At 38.8% G+C, this 14099-nt stretch overlaps 1 protein-coding gene across 3 annotated transcripts in view; it reads left to right on the top strand.

Moving 5' to 3' along the window:
- Nucleotides 1-13102, top strand: part of LOC105463874 (fatty acid amide hydrolase 2) — a 192593-nt gene extending 179491 nt beyond the window's left edge. For 2 of the 3 annotated variants that reach the window (XM_071088629.1, XM_071088627.1), the window contains one exon: nt 5362-9979. In XM_071088629.1, coding sequence (XP_070944730.1) covers nt 5362-5537 — 176 coding nt within the window. In that variant the 3' untranslated portion in view covers nt 5538-9979. Of the gene's footprint in view, nt 1-5361 lie in introns of all 3 variants that reach the window. The other variant, XM_071088628.1, reaches the window with a different exon arrangement.
- Nucleotides 13103-14099: the final 997 nt, after the last annotated feature.

Genomic DNA, 14099 nt, shown 5'->3' with positions numbered 1-14099 from the left:
TTTAAAATATGTTTATCTCTTCCTTCATATTCTGAATTGCCCTCATAGTTTCTTTTTGGTTGGTTTTCAATCTTGTCTTGGATCTTGTGGAGCATCTTGAGAATCCACAGTTTGAATTCTTTGTTTGTCATTTCTGAGTTTCCATTTTGGTTAGGGTCCATTGCTAGAAAGCTAGTTTGACTCTTGTTGGTATCCCAACATTCAGCTTTTTCATGGTGCCAGATTTCTTATTCTGAGTTCTTCTCATCTTGAGGTATTGTCACTTACTTTTGAAATTTATTTTTGTTCAGATGGTATTTGTTTTTGTGACAGAGTTTTGCTCATGTTGCCCAGGCCAAAGTGCAATGGCATGCAATCAATCTCAGCTCACCGCAAACTCCACCTCCCCAGTTCAAGCGATTCTCCTGCCTCAGCCTCCCAAGTAGCTGGGATTACAAACATGGGCATGTGCCACCACACCCATCAAATTTTGTATTTTTAGTAGAGATGGGGTTTCTCCATGTTGGTCAGGCTGGTCTCGAACTCCTGACTTCAGGTGATCCACCTGACTCGGCCTCCCAAAGTGCTGGGATTACAGGCTTGAGCCACTGTGCCCGGCCACTGGAAACATTTTTATTGGGCTATGCAGTTTGACCTGCTGGCCAGGGGGTAGCACTTAAGGGTAAGATGCAGATGTGGCACAAGCAGATGGGTATTTGATCTTTGTTTACTCTGAGGGGATCTCTGTTGTTTCAGGTAATGAGCTAGATAGTGGGGTTCCCAATGCCCTGAGCTTCCTTCTTGACTGTGGCTTGTGGTGACACACCTGATCTGATTTGGACCCTTTGGCTTGCCCACAAATGCTCTAATGATGAGCACAGGCACCAGTCTTGATAAGGGTGACTGGGGGAACTCCTGATACATACGCTTAGGCCTCTGCTGGAAGTGAGGGGGTTGCACTGCCTCCATGTCCTAAATAGGCAGGAATACAATCTGTTCCCTTTTCACACCCTTGTCATAGGGCTCATCATGTACACTTCAGACGCGCGTTGTTATCTGTCCAGGCCACAGTGTGTGTGAGAGCCAAGGAAGATGCCTCTCTTGCAACTTTCCATGGGGGTGTTTTTGAGGCAGAATATCTTTACTCACTCAACCCAAATACAGACAGCTTTATGGCTCACCTGTTCTTTGACATATTAATGTTGCTGCTTCATGTAAGGGAGAGGTCTGCTTTTCAGCCCATGTAGTGGGTGTCATTTGTGGTGGTGTGAGCTGGTTAGGTTAGTCTGACCTCAGGTGCCAGGAGGACTGGGTAAGTACTAGCTGTGTTAGACTGGGCTAGGTAGCTCTCCAGTCCCCAGGCCCTTAGATGGTCCGCTGGATGACATTTACGAGTCCTGAAGGAGCTGGACCTGGGTTGAGCCAGCCCAGAGTTCAGTGCTGTCTGTGTAATGGGGAGAGTTGGGTTGGTCCCTGGGTCACTGGTTGAACTCTCAGGCAGGTCAGGTAGACCAGTCAAGTGGTGGGAACCTGAGGGTAGAAACTGGCCTGTGGTTATTGGGCTCTCCAAGGGGCTCTGGGCTGCAGCTGAAATATTCAGTTGGGGGCAGGCCAGCCATGCTGTGGACCTTTCACTGCGTAGGGCAGGTCCCCGAAGTTGGAAAAATGGAAACTGGAAACTGTGAGGCACGTGGTACACTCACACTTTCCTTCTACAGATGTAGTGTTGGATTTTGTTGTGGGAGGCATGCACAGGTAGGTGCCAGGCCTCCCTACTCTCTCCCTGGCCCAGAGGTGGCAGGGGCAAAGTTAGTGGCAGTTGTGGCTGCAAAATTGTTGGTAGCAACCTCTGGGATTTGGGCTGTCAAAGAAATGCCAAGCCATGGCCACAGTGTTCAAGCAGGGACAGGGAAAGGTGCACTGGTGACCTGGAGCCTACAAGTCCCATTTGGTGGAAAGCAGTAAAAGTGGGGAGTTGTGTGGCATGCAGTATACCTGTTGCTCCTTTGTACTTCAGCTGTGGTATCTGTGCTAAAGGCTGCAGAAGTGCTTAGCTTTCCCATTTCCTCCCTAGCCCAGGGGAAGGAGGGATGGCATAACTTCTGTTACTTAAACATTGGTTATTTTGATAGTGTCCCATAATTCTCAGACCTTCTTCATTATTTTTTCTTATACTTTCTTTAACTACCTTACCTTTCCTTAAACACTTTTACTTATAACGTTCCTTAGCTACTTCTGAATTCATTATCAGTCATTTCATAGATCTCTGTTCATTCAGGGTCCATAGAGGTTTATTAGTTTATTTTTGTGATTTTTAGAAATTATTTGTAATTTTTGTGTTCTTGTTTTGGTGCCTGTGCATTTGGGTACCTGACCACCTCTTTCAGCCTTTGTAGGTGTTCTTTGGCAATGATAATCTTTCAGTATTTATTCTAACCTGGGATTTTGGGTAGACCAACTGATAGCAACCCTGGACAGCTGACCTTGCTCTTGGGTTCTCTAGTTGGGGTGAGCTGCTGCCTGTAGTTTGAGGTTGAGTGGAATGGTGAGCTGTGCTTTGTAGTCTGATGAGACAAGTAGCTGGGTTTTAATTTGGCAGTGCTAATGGCTGTCCTTTGCAATCACCTCTGATCAGATTGCATTGCATGCTGCCTTCCCCAGCAAAACAGTACTGCTGTTTGGAATCTGTAGTCAGTCAGGGCCATGCGCTCATGCTCTTAGACTCGAGGAGGTCTCTGGGGTTACTGTTCAGCCACCTGGGACAAGCCAGGTTAGGTACTTCCTTTACAGGTATTCATGGATCAGCACTTGCCTTCTGGCCTGAGGAAGCCTTAAAGAGAACATTAAGCGTTAGTGGGATTGTCATACAGTCAGTGGGTTTGGGTGGGGCCAGATGCTCTATTCCATGGATAATTACTGACCTACAGTTGCCTCCAAGCCTGGAAAAGGCTCAAGAAGAGAAGTGACATTACATAAGGAAGCTGGCTAGGGACTTCAGCTATGCAACCCCATGGACTGTGGTTCCTGCAGAGCCATAGTTGGCTGCTTTCTATCATTTAGCACCTTCATTGACAAAAGTGAAGAGCTACTGCCAAAATCCATGTGCTCATCATTGTGAGCCCCACCCCTTTTCTTCATTTCTAACTAACCTCAGGTGCCCTAACCCTGCTGGTATTCCCAATGTTTGTCATGGAGAGACAGGAGTGAGCTTCCTGTAAAGCACCTCACAACAATGAGGAAGCTGGATATATGTTTACAACTCTCTTTTCCCCTGCAGAAACATAAGCCCAGGGGAATCTTTTGTGGCACCCTTACAGTTTGAGAGAGGGTGATGATACGAAGTGAAACCATTCCTCTTACCCTTTGAATGCAGCCGTTATCTGTTCTGTGGCTGGAGGGGCTATCTCCCAAATTCAGGGATATTCATGAAAGTATTCTTATCTGCGAATAGTTGGTAGTTGGATTTCTGTGAGGGGGACTGGAACTGGAGAACTCCTAGTTTGTTATCTTGCTGACATCACTCTCTTTACTTCCCTCTCAATTTACTTTTAATAAAGTAAAAAGTATTGAAACCTTTATTAAAAGGTTTCATTACAGTTCCGTGAAGAATTAATAGTCTTTTCATCAAATGGTTCTAGGACAACTGGGTATCTACATGCAAAAGAATAAAGTTGGAGCCTTGCCGCACACACAATGTATACAAAAACTAATGTAAAATAAATAGGAGACCTAAATGTAAAAGCTAAAACTCTAATATTGTTATAAGAAAACATGAGTACATCTTCATGACCTTGAGATAAAAGGCTTCCTAGAAACAGCTTCAAAAGCACAGGCAACAAAAGAAAACACGATAAATTAGAATTTGCCAAAATTTTTTAAAAAAAGCTATTTCAATAGCTTCAATAATAAAAGAAAAGACACTGACCAGGGGGAAATATTTGCAAATTATATAACGACTGGGGATTTATATTCTAAACATAGGAAAAACTCTTACAACTCAATAATAAGACAATAACCCGACTTAAAATGCACAATGGATTTCAATAGACATTTTCCTAAAGAAAACATACTAATTGCCCATAAGTGCATGAGAGAATGTTCAATGTAATTGCTCATTAGGGAAATGCATATTAAAACCACAAGGAGTTATCAATGCACATTCACTAAAATAGTCATAAACAGAAAGAATAAGGGTTAATGAGCATGTGGAGTAACTGGAACCCTCATACATTTCTGGTAAGGCTATTGTTAAATTCGTGCAGACTCTTTGGAAAACAGTTTGGCATTTTCTTAAAATGTTAAATGTAAATTTGTCATAAGACTCCACTATTTCATTCACCTATATATGTATATATATGCTCAAGAAATGAAAACAAATATTCATACAAAGACTTATAAACAAATGTGTAATTATATTGCTGATTTTTGCAGCATAATTAGTAATAGCCAAAAGTGTTAGTCCAACTGTCCAGTAACTGGTGAATAGATAATCAAAATTTGGTATATTTATTCAATGGAATAGTCTTTGTCCATAAAAGAATCATTTATATAAGCCTTGAAAACATTGTGCAGAATGGAAGAAATCAGACACAAAATGTTACATATTATATAACGCAATTTCTAGAAAGTGTTCAGAATAGGAAATCTATATAGATAAAAGTTAAATTACTGGATACTAGGGATTGGGGGAATAGAGAAATGGAGAGTAATTGCTGATTGGTATGGAGTTTTTGGAGTGAATGATAAAAATGTTCTCTAGATTGTGGTGATGCTTGCACAATTCTGTAAATTTATTAGCAATCATTAAACTGTACATTTGAAATGCAGAATCTTATTTTATATAAATTATGCTACAGTAAAGTTTTATAACAGCATGAATGAGGTAAATAATGACAAATCACAACTCTAGATTAGTGTGAAGTGATATTACAAAATGTTTATAACTTAAAAGAAAATCCATATATTTAAGAATATATTATTCTACTTTATAATTTACTCTGCTTTTTTCTGAAAGTGCTATGGAAAACAAGTTAGAATAACATCATGGGAAATAACTTTAGGCTATTATTGACATTTTCTGCATTCAGATCTCAATTACAGCTTTTGCTAGCCAAGTGATCATGGATGTGTTATCTAACTTCTCTATTCTTCAGTTATTTCATCAGAAAAATAGTGATAATTAATAGCTTCTATATCATTAGCTTGTTGTGATGTCAAATATTTAACACAGGTAAAGTTCCTAAATATTATTAAGTCCTAAGTAGATAGTAAATTGTAATTATATGTTTTCACCTATTGTCTTCATTATTGACAAAATAAATGAAGAAATATGTTTTCAGGAACAGGTCTTGATTTCTCACTTCTTTTGTTTGTTTTCTTTAGGTGTCTTCAATGCCCTGGGTTTACCTGTGACCCAGTGCCCACTGGGGCTGAATGTCAAAGGACTTCCTCTAGGTATCCAGGTTGTGGCTGGACCCTTTAATGATCATCTGACCCTGGCTGTGGCCCAGTACTTGGAGAAAACTTTTGGGGGCTGGGTCTGCCCAGGAAAGTTTTAGGAGGACCTTCTGCAAGGTTAATGTCTGTGTGTGTGTGTGTGTGTGTGTGGTGGTGGTGGTGGTGGTGTTTCTGTTAATTGGGTGAAATCAAGCACCAGCAGGCAAGCAGAAAAACAACTGGGGAATTTATTGACTCATTTAGTTATTCTTTCTACTTTTATTTCCTTCTCTAACTGTTGATCTTACTAAAATGGTAATATTTGCTTCTTGCCTTTATGTTATTGGAAAATTAGGACATGTAAATGGACAAGTGCAATAAAGTTTCCTAAATGCTGGAATCATGTCTGCTTTGGGTACAGCAGGGAAATTAAAGAAGGGAATGTCCAGTGCTAAGGAGGGAATCTTAAGAAACTTTAGAGAAGAGATGATGCTGAAACCAACAAATGCAGAGTTACGTGTTTTCCAGGCTAGCCATTAAGTAAGGGAATTCCAGTTAGAAGAAGCTACAGTGAAGAAGGCAAGGACATGCTGCTGTGAGTTAGTATGGCTGGCAGGGAACTGGAGGGAGGTACATAAGTAATGAGACTATGGTAAGGAAAGCTCTTCCAATATCCCCCAAAAATGTTTTATAATTTTGTTCGCTAAACAATCCTAGAAGCAACAGGTCCTTGAACAACATTATACACACACACACACACACACACACACACACATATATAAAATGATATCATTATATATATAGTCATATATATAATGGATTTAGAAAGTCATTGTTTTGCAACCATTAAAATAATACTTAATTCATACATAACTCATCAATGGATCCTAAAACCACTGGACAAAAGTTTGACAAACAGAATATTTGTAGTCTCAAAATATCTTTTCACCTACCACTTATTAATTTCAAGAGTGGGGAATATTACCTGTAGAGTGCAGATATATGGTAGACACCATCATAATCAAATAGCCAACATTAATCTGAACAACAAATCTGTGATGTCCCTGACAAAAATGAATCACCTGAATCTAACTATAATAAATTATCAGACAAAACAAAACTTATGAACATCTTACACAATAAGGGCCTGTATTATTTAGAAATGTCAAAGAATTAATGCCAGTGACAGGCTAAGGAACTGCTCCAGATTAAAGGTGAATAAAGACCCATGATAACTAAATTCAATGTGTGATCTCAAATTGGAAAAGTAAGATTTTTAAAAAAGATAATGTTAAAACAATTGGACAAATATAAATGTAAGATGTTTTGTAGATAATGTACTGTGGCAATTTTGAATTTCATTTTCTATTTATTTATTTATTTATTTATTTATTTTTATACTTTTCATGTGCAGAACGTACAGGTTTGTCACATAGGTATACATGTGCCATGGTGGTTTGCTGCACCTATCAACCCATCATCTACATTAGGTATTTCTCTAATGCTAACCCTCCCTCCACTCCCTGACAGGTCCCAGTGTGTGACGTTCCTCTCCCTGTGTCCATGTGTTCTCATTGTTCAACTCCCACTTGTGAGTGAGAACATGCAGTATTGGGTTTTCTGTTCTTGTGTTAATTTGCTGAGAATGATGGTTTCCAGCTTCATCTATGTCCCTGCAAAGGGCATGAACTCATCCTTTTTTATGACTGCATAGTATTCCATAGTGTATATGTGCCACATTTTCTTTATCCAGTCTATCACTGATGGGCATTTGGGTTGGTTCCAGGTCTTTGCTATTGTGAACAGTGCTACAATAAACATACATGTGCATGTGTCTTTATAGTAGAATGATTTATAATCCTTTGGGTATATACCCAGTAGTGGGATTGCTGGGTCAAATGGTATTTCTGGTTCTAGATCCTTGAGGAATCACCACACTGTCTTCCACAATGGTTCAACTAATTTCCACTCCCACCAACAGTATAAAGACATTCCTAGTTCTCCACATCTTCTCCAGCATCTGTTGTTTCCTGACTTTTTAATGATCCCCATTCTAACTGGCATGAGATGGTATCTCATTGTGGTTTTGACTTGCATTTCTCTAATGACCAGTGGTGATGAGATTTTTTTCATATGTTTGTTGGCTGCATAAATGTCTTCTTTTGAGAAGTGTCTGTTCATAGCCTTAGCCCACTTTTTGATGGGATTTTTTTTTTCTTGTAAATTTGTTTAAGTTTTTTGTAAATTCGGCTATTAGCCCTTTATCATATGGATAGATCACAAAAATTTTCTCCCATTCTGTAGGTTGCTGGTTCACTCTGATGATAGTTTCTTTTGCTGTGCAGAAACAGAGCACCTGGGGGAAGGGGCGACTGTGGGTGCAGCTTCAGCAGACTTAAACATTCCTGCCTGCTGGCTCTGAAGAAAGCTGCAGATCTCCCAGCACAGTGCTTGAGCTCCACTAAGGGACAGACTGCCTGCTCAAGTGGGTTTCTGAACCCCATGCCTCCTGACTGGGAGACACCTCCCAGCAGGGGTCAACAGATACCTCATACAGGAGAGCTTTGGCTGGCATCTGGCAGGTGCCCCTTGGGGATGAACCTTGCAGAGGAAGGAACAGAGAGCAATCTTTGCTGTTCTGCAGCCTCCGCTGGTGATACAAAGGCAAACAGGGTCTGGAGTGGACCTCCAACAAACTCCAGCATACCTGCAGTAGTGGAGCCTGACTGTTTTTGCATCTTTGTTTGTTAGAAAGGTGACCTGTAGTTTCCTTTTTTTTGCTTCTTTGTCTGGTTTCAGTATTGTAGTAACCTCAGCATCACAGAATGAGTTAGGAAGAATCCATCCTCCTCAATTTTTTGGAAAAGTGTGGTGTTAGTTCTTTAAAAGTTTGGAAGAACTTGGCAGTGAAGCCAACTATTCCTAGAGTTTTCTATGTGGGGAGGCATCTTATTACTGATGTAATCTCATTACTCATTATTAGTCTATTCAGATTTTATAAACATATATAAACCAAACACTGGAACACCCAGATGTATAAAGAACATATTATATGTAAGTCAAGGAAAAGATTTCAATACTCTACTAGTTGGAGACTTTAACATACTCCTCTAAGAATTAAACACATAATCTAGGCAGAAAATTAAAAAAAGAATAATTGGATTTAAACTTCTCTTTCACCCAAATGAACCTCATAGACATTTATGGAACATTATATCTAAGAACTACTGGGTATACATTTTTTATCAGCACGTGGAACATTCTCCAGAATTTTACACTATAGGTTAAGCCACGAAAAGGTCTCAACATATTAAAAAAATTAAAATCATATAAAGTATATTCTAAGACCACATGGAATAAAACTAGAAATAAATAGCATGAGAAACATTGGAAGCCATATAAATATACGTAAATTAAACAACAGAGTTCTGAATAAACATGGGATCAACAGAGTAATTAAGATAGAAATAAAAAATGTGTTGAAACAAATCAAAATGGAAACACAACGTACCAAAATTTCTGAGATACAGCAAAAGCAGTGCTCAGACTAAAATTTATAGCAATAAATGCCTACATTTGGAAAAGTATAAAAGATTATGAATTAGCAATCTAACAATGCACTGCAATGAACTAGAAAAACAAGAACACACCAAGCCCAACATTATGAGAAGAAAATAAATAACATAGATCAAAGCAGGACTAAATTAAGCAGACAAAAAAAAAAAACCCAGAAGATTCATAAAACAGAAAAGATGGTTGTTCAAAAAGATAAACAAGATGGATAAGGTGCTAACTAGAATAACCAAGAAAAGAAAAAGAGAAGGTTCAAATAAAGAAAATGATAAATAAGTGGGTGTGCTACGCAATTCTTGCACTTCTAAAAAGAAATACATGAGATGGTAATTTTTAAAGAAAAGAGGTTTAATTGCCTCATTTTTCTGTAGGATTTACATGAAGCATGGTGCCAGCCTCTGCCCAGGTTCCAACAATTCTACTATTGGGTATCTACCCAAAGGAAAAAAAATATATACCAATGGGAACCTGCATTCTCATGTTTATTGCAGCAGTACATAAAAAAAAAAAAAAAAAAAAAAAAAAAAAGATATGGAATCAACCTAAGTGTGCATCAACAGGTGAATGAATAAAAAAGTGTACAATATATACACAATGAAATACTTTTTGGCCATTAAAAACAAACAATGAGATCATGTTATTTTCAGCAACAAGGTTGGGACTGAAGAACATATGAAATATGCCAGACACAGCCGGGCGTGGAGGCTCACGCCTGTAATCCCAGCACTTTGGGAGGCCGAGGCGGCCGGATCACAAGGTCAGGAGATCGAGACCACGGTGAAACCCCGTCTCTACTAAAAATACAAAAAATTAGCCGGGCGCGGTTGTGGGCGCCTGTAGTCCCAGCTACTCGGGAGGCTGAGGCAGGAGAATGGCGTGAACCCGGGAGGCGGAGCTTGCAGTGAGCCGAGATCGCGCCACTGCACTCCAGCCTGGGCGACAGAACAAGACTCCGTCTCAAAAAAAAAAAAAAAAAAAAAAAAAAAAGAAATATGCCAGACACAAAAACATAAATGCTGCATGTTCTCACTTATATATGGGAGCTGGCAAATTTGATCACATGGAGGTATAGAGTGGAAAGATAGATAACAGAGACTGGGAAGGGTGATTGGGGCCGAGGGTGGAGGATAAAAAATAGTGGATTAAGGTGTAGAAATCATAGAGTTAGAAGGAATAAATTTAATGTTTGATAGCAGAGAAGTGTAACTGTAGTTTTAAAAAAACCGTACTTGAGTTACACCCTAAATATCCTGACTCAATCACTACACATTATATACATGTAACAAAATTTCACATGTAATTTATAAATTTGTACAAATAAAATCATTTTAAAAGGAAATTTTATCAAGTATATCCTCGGCCCACAATTGAATAAAACTAGGAATCAATAACAAGAGGAAATTTAGAAACTGTACAGAAATATGGAAATTAAACAAAATGCTCACTGGGCACAGTGGTCTGTAATCCCAGCACTTTGGGAGGCCAAGGTGGGTGGATCCTTTGAGGTCAGGAGTTCAAGACCAGCCTGGTCAACATGGTGAAACCCTGTCTCTACTAAAAACACAAAAAATGTTAGCCGGCATGGTGGTGGCACCTGTAAAAAAAGGTGGTGGGAACCTGTAATCCCAGCTGCTTGGGAGGCTGAAGCAGGAGACTCATTTGAACTCGGGAGGCAGAAGTTGCAGTGAGCCGACAGCATGGCCGCTGCACTCCAGCCTGGGTGAAAGCAAGACACTGTCTCAAAATAAATAAGTAAATAAATAAACAAACAAAATGTTCATGAATGACCATTGGGTCAAGGAAGAAATAAAGGAGAAAATGCATTTCTGGAAACAAATGAAAATCAAAATACAATGACCAAAATTATGGGATACAGCAAAAGCAGTGCTAAGAAGGAAGTTTGTAGCAATAAACACCTACATCAAAAAAGTAGAAAAAGGCTGGGCACAGTGGCTCACGCTGGTAATCTCAGCACTTTGGAAAGCTGAAGTGGGAGGATTTCTTTCTCTTTTTTTTGTTAACTATCTTTATTTATTTATTTATGTATTTATTTTTATTATTATACTTTAAGTTCTAGGGGACATGTTCGCAACGTACAGGTTTGTTACATATGTATACTTGTGCCATGTTGGTGTGCTGCATCCACGAACTCGTCAGCACCAATCAACTCGTCATTTACATCAGGTATAACTCCCAATGCAATCCCTCCCCACTCCCCGCTCCCCATAATAGGCCCCGGTGTGTGATGTTCTCCTTCCCGAGTCCAAGTGATCTCATTGTTCAGTTCCCACCTATGAGTAAGAACATGCGGTGTTTGGTTTTCTGTTCTTGTGATAGTTTGCTAAGAATGATGGTTTCCAGCTGCATCCATGTCCCTACAAAGGACACAAACTCATCCATTTTTACGACTGCATAGTATTCCATGGTGTATATGTGCCACATTTTCTTAATCTAGTCTGCCACTGATGGATATTTGGGTTGATTCCAAATCTTTGCTATTGCGAATAGTGCCGCAATAAACATACGTGTGCATGTGTCTTTATAGCAGCATGATTTATAATCCTTTGGGTATATACCCAGTATTGAGATGGCTGGGTCATATGGTATTTCTAGTTCTAGAACCTTGAGGAATCTCCATACTGTTTTCCATAATGGTTGAACTAGTTTACAATCCCATCAACAGTGTAGAAGTATTCCTATTTCTCCACATCCTCTCCAGCACGTGACTTTTTAATGATTGCCATTCTAACTGGTGTGAGATGGTATCTCATTGTGGTTTTGATTTGCATTTCTCTGATGGCCAGTGATGATGAGCATATTTTCACGTGTCTGTTGGCTGTATGAATGTCTTCTTTTGAGAAATGTCTGTTCATATCCTTTGCCCACTTTTGGATGGGGTTGTTTGTTTTTTTCTTGTAAATTTGTTTGAGTTCTTTGTAGGTTCTGGATATTAGCCCTTTGTCAGATGAGTAGATTAAAAAAATTTTCTCCCATTCTGTAGGTTGCCTGTTCACTCTGATGGTATTTTCTTTTTCTGTGCAGAAGCTCTTTAGTTTAATGAGATCCCATTTGTCAATTTTGGCTTTTGCTGCCATTGCTTTTGGTGTTTTAGACATGAAGTCCTTGCCCATGCCTATGTCCTGAATGGTATTACCTAGGTTTTCTTCTAGGGTTTTTATGGTATTAGGTCTAACATTTAAGTCTCTAATCCATTTTGAATTAATTTTCATATAAGGAGTAAGGAAAGGATCCAGTTTCAGCTTTCTACTTATGGCTAGCCAATTTTCCCAGCACCATTTATTAAATAGGGAATCCTTTCCCCATTTCTTGTTTCTCTCAGGTTTGTCAAAGATCAGATGGCTGTAGATGTGTGGTATTATTTCTGAGGACTCTGATCTGTTCCATTGGTCTATATCTCTGTTTTGGTACCAGTACCATGCTGTTTTGGTTACTGTAGCCTTGTAGTATAGTTTGAAGTCAGGTAGCGTGATGCCTCCAGCTTCGTTCTTTTGACTTAGGATTTTCTTGGCAATGTGGACTTTTTTTTTGGTTACATATGAAACTTAAAGCATTTTTTTCCAATTCTTTGAAGAAACTCATTGGTAGCTTGATGGGGATGGCATTGAATCTATAAATTACCTTGGGCAGTATGGCCATTTTCACGAAATTGATTCTTCCTATCCATGAGCATGGTATGTTCTTCTATTTGTTTGTATCCTCTTTTATTTCACTGAGCAGTGGTTTGTAGTTCTCCTTGAAGAGGTCCATTACATCAGTGGGAGGATTTCTTAAACCCAGGAGTTTGAGGCCAGGTTGGGAAAAAAAGTGAAACTCTTTCTTTACAAAAATAAAAATAAGAAAATTATCTGGGAGTAGTGATACACACCTAAAGTCCCAGCTGCTTGGCAGGAAGATGTGGGAGGGTCACTTGAGCCTGGGAAGTCAAAGCTGCAGTAAGCCGTGATTGCACCGCTGCACTCCAGCGTGGGCAACAGAGAAAGATCTTATCTGAAAAAAATAATTTTTTTTTAAATAAACAATCTAACAATACACCTCAAAGAAATAGAAAAGCAAGAACAAACCACACCCCAAATGAGTACACAAAACAAAATAATAAATATCAAAGCAGAACTAAATGAAATAGAGATCAAAAAATCAATAGAGTGTCAGTAAAACAAAAAGTTGATTCTCTTTGTTTATCTTTGTGATAAACAAAATTGATAAACCACTAGCTCGAATATTCAAGAAAATACCCAAGGAGACATCATAACAAATGCCACAGAAACACAAAAGATTATCAGAGACTATTATAAATAATTATAAACTAACAAAGTGGAATACCTAGAAGAAATGGACAAATCTCTGGACACATACATCTTCTGAGGTCCTATTCAGAGTATTACAGCACTTCACTTGAATCCTATCCTACTATAGGTTACCTGGATTTTTCAGGTGATAGGAGGATGTCTGCTACATCAAGAATGGCAGTCTCATCTAAAATTATGTAACATAAGTAACGTATAGTCAGAACGGAATTCTCATCTAACTTATATAGCATAAGTAACGTATAGTCAGAGTGAATAAAAAGAGAAATGGTTTTGGAGTCAGGTTTGGAGGCAGACCTAGGTATGATTCTTGCCTTGCTACTCATTAGCTTAGTTGCCTAACAAATCTCAGCCTGTTTTGTCATTTACAGAAGGGAGGATTTGACACTCATGCCTCATGGTTATTTATAGAAGGAAGGAAGGGAGAAAATGACACATGAAAAAAGTCTTATTCATTATTGATCATCAAAAAAGGTTATGATTGAGATTGTCAGTTTTTCTCCCCTACTAGACTGTAATCTTTTAAGCACTCTGAAACATCTTTATTTAACCCAAACTCACAATACGATGTTTCATAACTGTCAGTTTACCTCAACAGTTCTTGTTGACTAGTACTAAATTAGGCCTCATTCTATTATATTTTCCTCAAATATAATGAGGTTAAATTTGGTGATTTTGTTATCTTTAATTTTCCATATCCCCATGAAAGTACCCATGTGCCAATGTAGTTATTAATGTTTTTATACATAATATTATAATTTTCTGTGTGTGAATTTTGTTATAATC

This window comes from Macaca nemestrina, chromosome X (genome assembly GCF_043159975.1).
Source record: "Macaca nemestrina isolate mMacNem1 chromosome X, mMacNem.hap1, whole genome shotgun sequence".
Classification (NCBI taxonomy): Eukaryota; Metazoa; Chordata; class Mammalia; order Primates; family Cercopithecidae; genus Macaca; species Macaca nemestrina.
Note: the sequence above shows the minus strand (reverse complement) of the source record. Positions and strands in the feature narration are given on the sequence as shown.